Source organism: Bos grunniens, chromosome 5 (assembly GCF_055505025.1).
Source record: "Bos grunniens cultivar Pamir isolate PY7600 chromosome 5, Bosgru_T2T1.0, whole genome shotgun sequence".
In the NCBI taxonomy this organism is placed as follows: Eukaryota; Metazoa; Chordata; class Mammalia; order Artiodactyla; family Bovidae; genus Bos; species Bos grunniens.
The window spans coordinates 29829518-29843828 of record NC_141169.1 but is presented as its reverse complement, the minus strand read 5'-3'; the positions used below and the strand labels follow the sequence as shown (position 1 = coordinate 29843828).

The 14311-nt window shown below is 36.7% G+C and overlaps 2 protein-coding genes across 15 annotated transcripts in view; one reads left to right on the top strand and one right to left on the bottom strand.

Moving 5' to 3' along the window:
- Positions 1-14195, top strand: part of ATF1 (activating transcription factor 1) — a 65787-nt gene extending 51592 nt beyond the window's left edge. For 10 of the 12 annotated variants that reach the window (XM_086399471.1, XM_086399475.1, XM_086399473.1 and 7 more), the window contains 4 exons: positions 3992-4122; positions 7490-7672; positions 7759-7918; positions 12700-14195. In XM_086399471.1, coding sequence (XP_086255597.1) covers positions 3992-4122; positions 7490-7672; positions 7759-7918; positions 12700-12844 — 619 coding nt within the window. In that variant the 3' untranslated portion in view covers positions 12845-14195. The remainder of the gene's footprint in view (positions 1-3991; positions 4123-7489; positions 7673-7758; positions 7919-12699) is intronic. The other 2 variants (XR_015163656.1, XM_086399476.1) reach the window with 1 other exon arrangement.
- The window catches only part of LOC147371610 (uncharacterized), a 130702-nt gene continuing 122584 nt past the window's right edge, over positions 6194-14311 (bottom strand). For 2 of the 3 annotated variants that reach the window (XR_015163657.1, XM_086399479.1), the window contains one exon: positions 6194-6799. Coding sequence is in view for 1 of the 3 variants with exons in the window: in XM_086399483.1 (XP_086255609.1) it covers positions 6763-6799 (37 nt within the window). In the remaining 2 variants the exon portion in view is untranslated. The remainder of the gene's footprint in view (positions 6800-14311) is intronic. The other variant, XM_086399483.1, reaches the window with a different exon arrangement.

Here is a 14311-nt window from a genome sequence, read left to right as displayed (position 1 = left end):
AATACATGTATCAAAAACTTACAGAACTGAAAAGCAATATAAATCCACAGTTATAGTTGAAAATTTGTGTACATCTGTCTTAGTATCCAACAGAAGTTACAGCAGAAAATAAGCAAGATTATAGAACTGAACAATACCATCAACCAGTTGGATCTAATTGGCATTGTTAGAACACTTCACCTACGTGCACAAAGAATATCCACCAAGAAAGACCACGTCCTGGATCATAACAAACCTTAACAAATTTAGAAAAATTGAAATTACACAGAGTTCTTTACTCATACTTGAATTAGACTAAAGCCAATAAAGGAAAGATAACAGGAAATCTCCATACAGAAATTAACACACTTAGAAATAATCTGTGGACCAAACAGAAAATCTTAAGGGAAATTAGAAAACATTGAACTTAATGAAAGATAAAAATACAAAATACCAAACTCTGTAGGAAATAACAAATCAGTAGGAAATAGACGGAAATTTACCTTATTAAAAACACTTTATAGGAAGGAAGGTCTCAAATCAACGGTCTCAGCTTTCACTTTAAGAAACTAGGGGAAAAACAAAATAAGCTTAAAACAAGCAGGAGAAACAAAATAATAGAGATTAAGAGCAGAAATCAGGGAATTCCCTGGCAGTCTGTTGCTTAGGACTCCATGCTTCCACTGCTGGAGGGTTCAGTCCTGGTTGGGGAACTAACATCCTGCAAGACAAAGTGGCGCACGTGGGGGTGTGGGAGAGCAGAAACCCGTGAACTTAAAGAGAAAACAAACAGAGATAATATAACTGAAAGGTGGTTCTTTGCGGGGGTAGGGGGTGTGGAATCAGTAAAATTGATAATCTTGTAGCAAGATGGCTGGATGGTGACTATAAAGGGAAGAAGTCACAGGGACAAACCTTGGCAACCATGTCATTTATTCTGGTAGGGAACCATTTTGCACACGAGTGATTTGATCTCACTGACATTTTAAAAAGATGACTGGTTGTTGTGTGGAGAGCAGGCTGTAGCAAGGAGAACCTGCTAGAGGCTGTTGTTCGGTCAGGAGGAGCTGGTGGCATGGACTTGGGGAACCATAGTGGAGGTGATGAGGATGGGTAAGATTCTGAATATATTTTCAAGATAGAGACAATGAGATTTGTTTATGAATTGGATAAAGGTTGTGAGAAAGAGGACAACTCCAAAATTTTTGAAAAGTAGAGTTGATATTTACTGACATGGGTAAGACTGCCAGGGGTAGGATATCTGATACTAGATTTGGAGGTATTAAGTTTGAGGTGCCTATTGAATGGAAGCATTCAATAGACAATTGGATATGTGAGTTTCGAGTTCAGGAGAGAAGCTGAGAAAATACCATTTTGAGGGGTCATCAGTGTACACAAGGTATTCAAGCCTTTGGGACAGATGAGCTCATTGGAAAGAATGTAGATGGAGAAGTCCAAAAGACGGCTCTTTAAGATGCTCCAAGGTTGAATAAGGAGGATGAGGAAGAATGTAAGACAATGGCAAATAGTATCTCAAAATATAGTAAAAATAAAGTAATATATGCGGGAATGATAAATAACAATTTAGATAATGGCACTCATTGAGAGGGAAAAGGGAAAGGAATTGGTGGTGACATTTTGGTGTATATGTAACTTAATTCCTGTTAAAATGAGGTATCTGAAGCAAACATGGCAAAATGGCAATCAGTTGATTCCTGGTATATGGTACATAGGTGTTTTACCTTCTATCCTTTTTTTTTGCTGAGCTGGGTCTTGCACAACTTTTCTCTCGTTGAGGTGAGCTGCTCTTGAGCTACTCTCTAGCTGTGGCATGCAGGCTTCTCATTGTGGTGGCTTCTCTCATTGCTGAGCACGGGCTGTAGGGTGCACGCGCTCAGGAGTTGTAGTTCTCTGGCTCTAGAGCACAGGCTTAGTAGTTGTGGCACAGACTTAATTGCTGCACAGCGTGTGGGATCTTCAAGGAACCAGGGATTGAACAGTGGCTCCTGCATTGGCCAGCAGATTCTTTACCACTGAGCCACCAGGGAAGCCCTTCTGTACTTTCTGTGCTCAAAATCTTTCGTAACTTAAAACTGAAAAAGAAATGGGCACAGCATTCCACCTCTTCAGGCAAGGTTGGCTGCTTAGGACCATGCAGGCAGTTTGTTAAATGTATTCTCGAGCTCTGTCCTGACCAGCTCACTCAAATCATCAGAGGCGCCATTTGGGAGTCTGGATTCAATAAACCTCTCCAGATGATTCTGGTACATAGCAGGTTTGGGAAGCACAGTGGCAGTTCTGCAGATGGCTAACACAGAGTTCACAGGACCGCCACGTCCTTTGTTCTCCACTGTGGAACTTCTGGTAGTGTACTCTACACTTGTAGTTCTTGCTGGGAACACTGTCCAGGTTAAGGGGACCAAGCTGGGAAAGGATCTTCAACATGTGATAAGAGAACATCTGAAGGATCTGAAGTTATCTGGCCGCCAATGAAGAACACCTGAAGCAGTTGTCAGATACTGCAAAGCTAGGGCATGGATATAGGATTAGGGTATAAAGTTTAACTTTCTCTGGTTTCACTGGGTGGAATTAGCTTTGAATCTAAACAAGGATGAGCTCTAGCCATCCAATAATTGAATAGTTTGCTTTGTGAAATTGTGGATGCCTTATTCTTATAAATAGAAGCTGTTAGTAATGTTAGAGAATTCCTGAATGGACTGGAATTTTAGCATAGGTAACATGAAAGATCTCTTTTAATGCTAAGGGTTATTTTGTTTTTCTTTGTGATTCTTTTTTGTTACTGTTTTTGCACAAGTAGTTAAGGTTTTCTAATTTTTCTCCAACAAACGTGGAATTCTTGAGTAAAAATTTCTTTTTTCTTTTCTTCTCAGAAACAAATAATGCTCCTTCCATCCCCAGCTGTGTTTTGGAAGACCTTTCTTTTCAGCAAGGCATCTTTTTCCATTCCCTTATTTTTGCCTTATTTTTGCCTTATTTTTGTGGAGTCAAGTATACTTCTTGTTAAAATAATGAATTTTATTTATCACAAGGTACTCTGTTTTTATAGTATTTTTTTTATAATTTCCATCAAAGTTAGGAAAATGGACTCTATCCCCCTAATTTATACACACATATATACATTTTTTTACACATGGTTTATCACCAGATATCGACTGTAGTGCCCTATGCAGTAGGGTATTGTTTATCCATTCTAAATATTACCAGTTTGAATTCACTAACCCCAAACTCCCAGTTCATCCCCTTCCACCTTGGCAACCACCAGTCTTAGAGTAGTATTTTTAATCTTCTTGTTTCTTTCTGAGAACTATAGGTTTCTCTTCCTTTATAGAGTTGAAAGTTGAAAAAATAAGTTTAATCTATTGATTGATCACTGCACCATGCAGCATGTAGGATCTTAGTTCCCAGACCAGGAATCAAACCCGTGCCCTCTGCAGTGGAAGTGTGGGTTCTTGACCATTGGGCCGCCAGGAAAGTCCCCAATTTGATCTTTTTAAATAAAGGTAACTGACACTGTTTAGAAAATGAATAGCACCTTGTACTCACAGTGGAGCCACCTCTCCTATAAAGAGACCTTTTCTACCTCTGCAAGGGCCTTGTTTTTGAAAAGGCACTCTGTGGGTATTTGTTCATTGTCTCTTTTCAGGTCATCATAAACTAAAATGTAACCAGCCTGCTAAACAACGTCTTGTTGTTTAGTCACTAAGTCATGTTTGCTTCTTTGCAGCCCCATGAACTGCAGCACACACCAGGCTTCCTTGTCTTTCACTATCCCTAGCTTGAGATAAAAAAAATAGTATGTGCTAAACAAATGATTCCTTGACACCACAGTTTAGGTGTTTACTGCTGCTGCTAAGTCGCTTCAGTCATGTCCAACTCTAGGTGTCTCCTAGATCACTGTATTTTTAACCTGAAATTGAAAGAGGTTTAGTAATTTCTTTTTGTAAAGTTGTCCTCATTACCAACATTAATAATAGAGTTCTATTTTTCACAGAAAGATTTTGAAAGACCTATCTTCTGAAGATATACGGGGCAGAAAAGGAGACGGAGAAAACCCTGGAGTCTCTGCTGTCACTTCTATGTCTGTTCCAACTCCCATCTATCAGACCAGCACCGGACAGTACAGTACGTACCGGAGGCATTCCCCACCTGACAGACACAGAAAATAACCTTCCTGGGTGAAGAAGCTGGTATAGACTGTCATGCTTTAATAGTGATGAGTATTAAAGGATAATAAGTAACATTTTGAGCCAGAAATAATGCAGAGTTCTTTTTTAGCATTATCTCATTTATTCCCTACAACAATTTTGTAAGGTGGGCGGTTACCAATTTATGAGGGAACTGAGGTTAGAGAGTTAGACAATTACTATCCCTAAAGTCACACAGCTTGCTAGTGATACATAGCTTACATACTTATTTTGGGGGTAAGTCTGTGAGTTTTGACAGATGGAGTTGCCTAAGCACCACCACAATCAAGATACTTCATCACCCCCAAGAAATTCATTTGCGTTGTCCCATTTGTAAATAACCTCTCCCTTCTCTCATAAGCCCTGTTCTTTAAGTCTAATTGGCTCTTGCCACAAAACAGCTGTCCTATTCTAACCACCTCTCACCATCTCTACTGTCATCTGAACTACTGCAGTATCCGATTATCTTGCTTCCCATTCTTGCTCTGATAGTTTTCAATATTGCAGCCAAAGCAGTTTCTTTTAAATGTCTATTAGATTACACCACTTTAGCTCAAAATCTTCCAGTGGCTTTCTGACACATTTAGAATAAGTCCTACACGTCCTGCATTCAGGATCTGGCTTTGCCTACTCTGGTCTCATCTCCTGCCACTTGATGCCATTTGGTCACACAGACTTTCTTGCTGCTGCTTAAACACATGAAGCTCATTTCTGCCTCAGGATCTTTGGAGGTGTCATCCCTACCACCTGCACGTTCTTGACCCAGATCCTCACATGGCTTACATCCTCACTCTTGCTCTGCTTAAGTGTCACCTCCTCAGAGAGACCACTGTGGCTAAAATATATTGCTCCACCCTTTATTTTCTTAGGTACTTTTCCAATATAATTACATGTAAATGCTTTAAAGTATATTTGTTTAATTATAGAATATATATAATTATAGATTAGCTTATTTGATTTATGAATATAGTTCCTTGAGGGAGAGAACTTTGTCTTGTTCACAGCTATAACCTTGGCATATTGGGTCTGGCACGTAGTAGGCTTTCAGTAAAATGTGTTATGAACATGTAGTTTAAGAATATATATAGAATATTTTTGAGAACACAAACTGGGAAAAGTGGTTGCAAGGAAGGAAACTTAGGAGCAGAGCTTAGAAGCAGTTGGGAGGTTCACTTTTCATTTTAAACAAAACTGAATTTTTTTAATCATACATGTATTATTATTTCCAAAAATATTTACGACAGCGTATTAGCAAAAGTTATGATACATGGTTTACTATTATGAAAACTATATAGAAACTTAGGCCAGTATTTCATATGTTACAATCCAAGTACAGAACAGTACATGTTGTATTAAGGGCAGTTTGATGCAGCAGAACTTCCTTGGTGATGCAGATGTTCTATATCTGCATTGTTCAGTACAGTAGCTCCTAAGCTGTGTGACTACTGAGCACCTGGTGAGACTGAGGAACTGAATTTTTTATTTTAATTAATTTAAATAGCCATATGTGGCCCATGGCCACTATACTGAATAGTACAGATAGAGAGTAAATTCAACCAGGTAAATACATATGTTAATCAAGTACAGGAAGATATATTGCAAAAATGAAAACACTTCTGTATTAATGTATACATTTGCATAAATCAGAGGACGTGTATCTATAATGTGTGTGAATAGATAAATGCATCGGGTCTTAGTTGTGGTGCACGGACTCCCTAGTTGTGGCCACGGGCTCAGTCGTTGCAGCACACAGGCCTGGTTGTTCTGCAGCATGTGGGATCCTAGTTCCCCGAGAGGGGATGAACGAATGCAGGGTACCTCTGTCCGCTGCATTGCAAGGCAGTTCTTAACCACTGGACCGTCAGGGAAGTCTCTGTATTTTGATATTATATATCAGTCTATATGAGCATAGGGAGATGCCAGGAAGGATGTGCACCAAAAATAATGGTTACCTCAAGAGGGTGGTAGGAAATGGCAAGTGGAATCAATAGGGATAATGGGCCTTTTACTTTTTTTTTTAATATATTTTATTTTTTATTTATCGGCTCACTGGGTCTTCATTGCTGCGTGCAGCCTTTCTCTAGCTGTGGAAAGCAGGGGCTGCCCTCTGGTTGTAGTGCATAGTCTTCTGACTGTGGCAGCTTCTCTTATTATGGAGCATGGGCTCTGGGGCAGGCCGGCGCAGTTGCCCTGTGGCTTGTGGGATCTTCCCAGACCAGGGATCGAACCTGTGTCCCCTGCCTTGCAAGGCAGATTCTTAACCACTGGACCACCAGGGAAGGCCAGACTTTTCCTTTTTATATATATTTATGTATGTATGTCGGAGAAGGTGATGGCACCCCACTCCAGTACTCTTGCCTGGAAAATCGCGTGGACAGAGGAGCCCAGTAGGTTGCAGTCAATGGGGTCACGAAGAGTCGGACAGGACTGAGCTACTTCACTTTCACTTTTCACCTTCATGCGTTGGAGAAGGAAATGCAACCCACTCCAGTGTTCTTGCCTGGAGAATCCCAGGGACGGGGAGCCTGGTGGGCTGCCGTCTATGGGGTCGCACAGAGTCGGACAGGACTGAAGCGACTTAGCAGCAGCAGCAGCAGCATGTGTGTACGTAGTGTCTGTTACAGGGAAAGAGATGAAAGTAAGTGCTACTGTAAATTTAAAACAAATCTCTACATCTGAAAAACTTTAATGTCTTTTCTTCTGAAGTCATTTTATAAATTATGTGGGAGTATTTGTGTGTGGCAGTAGGGAAAGGCTGAGGATAACTAGAAACAGTGTCACCACTGGAGAGTGGAGCTGAGAAAGCCTATGAAGATTTATTTTTTCATTACGTAACCTTTTATCCTTTCTGAATTCCATAGGCACACTTACCTAGTCAAAAAATTTTAAGATAAAATCTTTCTAATGCTTTTAAATAAAAATTACAGACTGTGTTACTCTTTCCTTCTACTTACTTTTGCTTTAAAAGTTAGTTGTCAGTGGTATCCCCTTCTCATGCCCCAGAACTGCTGTGACAACATTAACAATTAGCATGTAGTGCTCCATAGAGCCCAAAATGACCAGTTATTGTATAATTTAAGACTAAATTTAAGATTAGTGCAAACTTTTATCTGAAATACAAAATTTTATCAAGAAATGCCAAATTTTCCTTCTTTTACATGGAACTCAACAAAAGTAACCAACAGTCATCAAGTGAAATTGCATTTAAACCTGTTTTAATAAAAAGCGATTGTTTTGTTTACCAGTCCTTTGTAGTAAGTATGTTGTATAGCCTTACATTAGCTATGTTTTCTCTTTGGTTAAAGTTGCCATTGCCCCAAATGGAGCCTTACAGCTGGCCAGTCCAGGCACAGATGGAGTACAGGGCCTTCAGACATTAACCATGACAAATTCAGGCAGTACTCAGCAAGGTACAACAATTCTCCAGTACGCACAGACTTCTGATGGACAACAAATACTTGTGCCCAGCAACCAGGTTGTTGTACAAAGTAAGTATGCTTAAGTATCTATGGAAAGCATCCAGAGTACTTTGAAAGATACGTATGAATTTTAACTCATTCTTTGGACCACACAGCTGCGTCAGGAGATATGCAGACATATCAGATCCGTACTACACCTTCAGCTACTTCACTACCACAGACCGTGGTGATGACATCTCCCGTGACCCTTACATCTCAGACATCCAAGACAGATGACCCCCAACTGAAAAGAGAAATAAGGTTGATGAAAAACAGGTAAGTAGTAAAATTATACTATCAGAATGGGTGATGCGTGTTTATAAATCTCAGAAAGATTTTAACTGAGATTATATGTTAGAAATGAGAAGAGTTTGTATCAGTTCTATTTTAATTGTTAATCTGTCTTGTATGTCTCTAGCAGCTCAGTGAGTCCCTTTGCACAGTCTCTTATTAATATGTGACCTAGAGCTCTTCCATTTCTGTTGGGTTCTTCAAATAGCACTCTTAAGAAAAACTTCTTAAACAGTATTGTTCTTGTTGGGTTGACAAAGTTAAGTGAAAATAATAATTTGCTGCTTGCTGTTTGTTGACTAGAGTAAGAATAGGGAAGAATTACTAGGTTTCTGCCGTAATACCTAGTATACTTATGGATACAGAATAGTTCTTAAAAATGAATTTTGATCGTGAAAATGTAGTAGTCATTTAACCCCCAGAAACATTACCTTTCATTTACTATATATTTTAAACAACGCTGTTTGCATCTCATGTACATCTGGTATTAAAACTAATTCTTTGAGAAAAATAATCTAATGGATAGCTTTTTGCAGTGTGTTCAGGGGAGAAGAAAAAAGATACCAATAAACTATATTAGAAACAAAAAAGGGTAAATAGCTACAGATTACAACAAATTTTTAAAATTTTAATAAAGTTCTATTTTCAGATCCTCTTGAGTAAGAAAATCAGAATAAAAGGATAATTTTCTAGAGCAATAAAAATTACCATAAAGGAGCAGATGGATACACTTAGTTACTTCAAGATAAAATGTTTTACTAAAAATAAAAGGGAGCAATTATCACTGTAAATAAAATTGGAAACAAGGCAGAGACCATCTGTTGTTTTGGAGGTTCCAACAAATACAGTAAGACAAGTAAATGAAATAAGTCATGTAAATATTAGAAAAGAATCCTATTTCTTTGCTGATGATATGATTGTGTACCTAGGAAACCCAGAAGACTTGTTAAAAATTACTAGAGTGAGACTTCTCTTTCTGACAATGTAACTTCAACTGCATAATATTTTTAAAAGCTTGATGAAATATAAAAACCATTCTTCTACATGATTGGATGAGCATGCAGAAAGAGATCTGTTGAGGTTAGAAATGAACCAGAAGCACAGGACCATGATGTTAATAAGCACTGAAGCAGCTGCTGTATATTCCTGGGGATAAGTTCAGATCTTTGTAATTGGCATAGCTTTCGTATGCAGAGGGGACCAGGGACAGAGCGTAGGGACTCCAGCTTGGAGAACTGGACCAAAGATTTTCTTCCTTGAGGTCAAGACCCAAGAAGATCTACACCCATAAGCTGAGAATTGTAACTTAAAAAATGGGTATTGGGACTTCCCTGATAGTCTGGTGGCTAAGAATCTGCCTGCCACTGCAGGGGACACTGATTCAGTCCCCTGGTCCAGGAACTAAGATCCATATGCCACTAAGCCTGTGCGCCCTATAGCTGTCTTCTGCAACAAGAGAAACCGCCACAGTGAGAAGCCCACGTGCCACAACTAGAGAATAGCCCCGCGCACAGCAACAGAGGTCCAGTGCAGTCCAAAAAAATAGAGAAATAACGGGTGAGGGTTCATAGGGCCCCCGGTTGCTTGGAGAGAGCAACCTCAACACAGGCTCTAAAGAATTCCTACACATTGAATTCTAACAAATATAAGTTGAAAAATCAGAATACCCGAAGAATTAGGCCTCCGTTATATATGCCAAGCCCTTAGACCATTTTCACAAAAAATTATTTCCATTTTCTTGAGGAAACTGAGGCCTAGAGAAGTCTAGTTACTTGACCAAGGTTACACTGCCCAGTAAGTGATAAGAGGCAGGATTTAAATTCATGGGTCCAGGTTTTAGGGTCCAGAGTCTTGAGGAATAATACCACACAGCCTTTTAGAAGCAAGAGTCAGCAGAAAGAGCAGACAACAGAATGAGTGTTGTGAAGTCTTCAGTTATCTAATAAGAGAGATGGAAAGAAGCATGTTTTTCATATTTAGAAAAGGATGTCATTGAAAATCATCAAAGATCAAGAGACTATAAAAATGATAAAAATTGGAGAAGAAAAGTAAAACTGCTAATTTTAACAAAGATACATTCATTTGCTTAGAATATTCAGGAGAATAATCTGCAAACTCTCTAGAAATGAAAAAGAACCAGTTCTCTTCAACACTATACTAGAAATCCTTGCCAGTTTAGTAAATCAGGAAAAAAGAGGGGATATTACAAGGATTTAAATGAAGAAAATAAAAGCTGTTACTATTTTTTGTATGATTGCCTGATTTAAAAAAAAAATTTTTGATTTAGAGAAGGATTACTGTAAGTAATGAATTTATAAGGTTACTAGATATAAAATCAGTTTCAAAGATCAACTGTCGTCTTCACATCAGCAATAAAGAGTTTGGTAAATAGTTATTTAAAAGATACTTATATTATCAATAAATGAAATATATGAGAATAAATCTAACAAAAGATGTCCAGGACACTTATGGAAAATATTGTTTTTTAGAGACATTAAAGAAGATCTAATAAATAAATGGAGAAATATACAATGTCCACAGATACAGAAACTCAGTATTATAAAGATGACTATTTTTCCCCCCAATTGATCCATAGATTCAATGCAGTTCCAATCAAAACCCAAACAGGTTGTTTGAAGAACTTGACAAGTTGATATTAAAATTTATAGAAGAGTAAAAAAAAGGGTCAAGAGCAGCCAAAATATTCCAGACAAGAATAAGATGAGGAGATAATCAAATCTTGTTTAAACCGTGAATTAAAATAATGTGATACTGGCATCGAGGTAAACAAAATCACTAGTGAAATAGAGTAGAGAGCTCAGAAACACATCTGTGAATACATGAAACCTTGGTAGGGCAGATTATTGGGGGAAGGAGGGACTCCAATAAATGATGCTAGGATAGTTACTTTATGTGAAAAATTTTCAAATTTCTTCCTCACACCATAGCAGATGAATTAAAGAGTATGTGAAAGGTGAAATTTTAAAGAACTTTTAGGTTGAAAATATATAATCTCATAGTTTCAAGTGTAGGCAAGATTCCTTAAAATAACACACACATAAAAAATTAACATGAAAGATTGATGAATCTTCATTAAAATCAGTAACTTATTAAAAGAAAGTGAAAATATAAGCTTCAAACCTATAGGAGATATTAGCAACATATCTGCCCCCCCAAAAAAAGATTTCTTTGAAAAAATATAAAGATCATCTGAATTAATAAGTACAACCCAACTGAAAAAAAGTTGAATATGTTTTTGAAATGATACACAACTCCACATCCAGAAGAAAATTAAATTGGACTCCTATTTAATACCACATACAGAAGTAATTACAGATGGATTAAAGCAAACTCTGAAAATTAAGCAATAAACTCTTGAAAATAAAATTTAGGAATATATAGTGCATGGTAGTTTTTAATCTAAGCCAAGAAAAAGACTAAAAAAGAGAATTTATCATATAAGAAATAAAAATATCAGAAATCAAGTGGTAGATTAGAAAATTATATAGAAACAGATAATGGGTTAGTATGTATAATTCATTGAGAGTTCTTAGGTTGTGTGTCTTTATAGTAATTTCTAAATGTAAAATAGGCAAAAAGTATGAATGAACAGGCAAATAAATAAGAGCAGACCCAGAGGAGACTGTTAAACTTTTGAAAATGTTCCGTTTCACTAGTAGTTAGGGAAGTGAAATTAACAATGAAATGCCTGCATGACAAAGAACTGTGTACCAATATAGAGACATCATTAAAATAGTATGTGTCAAAAAAAGCAAGTTGCAGATAATAATATCTTCAGTTTTTAGTTCAAAAAAAAATTCAAAATACTTTTTTACTTGTTGTATATGTATATAAAACTTCAATGAAAATCCACAGAAATATTCTAACAGGACATGTACAAAACTGAGTATCAAAACATTGTTTATAATTAAAAATTGGAGTTTAGAGGATTTATATGTCCAAAGTTAACCAGAGGACCCACACATTTCACTTCTTGGTGTTCATCCAAGAGAAATGGGACATATGTTCTCAGAGACTGGCACAAGGACATGCGTAGCAGCTAAAACTAGTAAATGGCTCAACAGAATGGATAAACAAATTGTAATGATATCCATACAGTGGAGTATGGATAAACCTCAAAAATACACTGAGTGACAGGAGACCAGACACAAGAGTGCATTCTGGATAACTGTTGTCTGAAGGAAATTCTGTTACAGAATAGGAAAAACTTCATCTCCGGTGATAAGAGGGGACTTCTGGGGCAGTAAACATGTCTGACTCGATGGATGTGTGGGTTATATAGGTACATGCATGCATTTGCCATAGCAAATTGAATTCTGCACTCACTGTATATAGATGATACCCTAATTTTGTTTTAATGAGGGGAAAAAAAGGATGACCAGGGAAAATTACTGAAGTGCATTTACCATTTAAAGAATGTGAACTTTTTTCTAACTTTTTTCACCTGGGCTTCCCAGGTGGTGCAAGTGGTAAAGGAGCTGCCTACCAATGCAGGTTAGATGTAATAGACATAATACGTGCCGGGTCGATTCCTGGGTCAGGAAGATCCCATGGAGAAGGGAATGGCAGTCCACTCCAATAATCTTGCCTGGAGAATTCCATGGACAGAGGAGCCTGGCGGGCTGCACTTCATAGAGTGGCAGAGTCAGACACTACTGAAGCAATTTAGCACACACACAGCACACGTTTACCATTTAAAGAATTTGAACTTTTTTCTAACATTGGTTTTTAATGCTTATATTTAGAGAAGCTGCTCGAGAATGTCGCAGAAAGAAGAAAGAATATGTGAAATGCCTGGAAAATCGAGTCGCAGTTCTGGAAAATCAAAACAAAACTCTAATAGAAGAGTTAAAAACTTTGAAGGATCTTTATTCTAATAAAAGTGTTTGATTCTTAAGAAAGAAAATATTTTTGTGGACTTGCCTAAAAATTAGATGGATTTCTTTTTAGTGGAGTTTTATGAATTAAAAGGTCAAAAATGAAGCTTTTTATTTAGGTTTTTACAACTCAAAGAGAAATACCTTACATGAGAGATCTGGTGACAGAGGATAAAGTGGAAAAAGACCTTCAAGGAAGTTACTGGCACAACTGGAAGCTCTGTAAAAATTAAACATACTCAAGAAACATTTGAAATGAACTTTCACCAATTCAAATTTTCTAAATAACAATAGTTGCCAATATTCCAAAAATGGTAGATAAGATGAAATTTGGTAAATCAAATCTTTACAAATAAATCAGTTTACCGTTACAGGTTTGCATTTCTGTTTCCTAAAATTTATCTTTCTTCAATTGTGTGTGTGTGTTCTGTTTCTGCCAATAAATTCTACATTGCAAATAGAAAAGAAAAGCTAATACATAACTAAATATATAAATTATGTATCTTGATTATATATACTTGTTCCGTTGTCAGGTCTCAAATGGGTTTTTAAAAGTCTGTTCGTTGGACTCAGGAGGGGTTTTGAGACTAGGTTAACAATTTTTGAGGCCTTGTCCTAAAAGACATCTAAGGTACATGAATGGAGTATGGTGATTTTGTAACATTTTTTATCAGAAAGGAAAAAGAATTGTTTAAAAGTTTGATACTTTTAAATAGTTTTTTGGTTACTCTGGGAATGGTGATTTTCTACCAATATTTAATAAATTGTTTTTTGATTCTATATTCTGTATGCAGTTGAATATACCTTACTTACTCTGTTGTGCTTTAATAGAATGGAATGTTTACAGGCCCTTAAGATAGAGTATTTTGAAAACCTTCTGAAGATGCATACCAAAGTTTTCCAAGAGGATTTTATAATCAGTTTAATGTAAGGTTTATCAGATTCTAAATACAGTTACTAAGGCAATTTTATGTTAGAGACTATTTTGTAATGTAGTGAATGGTACATTTATAAGAAAAGTGACTGCCAATATATTTTTATAGCTAATCTTTATAAATTCTAAAGTTAAGTTTTTAATGATTATTTTAAATGTTTATATAGTTTGTTAGTAAAAAATATTTTGCATCTCAAAGTATCATTTTTATATTATGGGAAGCAAAGTTTCCAGATTGGCTAATATTTGAATTGTAAGTTTTGTATGCAGTTTATCCAAAGTCAAGAAATGCTGTCAGCACACCAGTGTTCAACCTCTGTATTCCAACTTGTATACACTTTGAAATTGTACTGCAAAACTATTGTGCGCTTCTTATACAATATGTATCATATTGTTGTGTATGAAATTAAAGGACATTTGATAAAATTAAGTTTGCTGAATATAAAATACATTGCTTGATATATGAATGACAAGCTTCCTGATAACCATTTTGTTAATTATACTAACTATAGTGCATTCCTAGTTTTGAAATGATAAATTTACAAA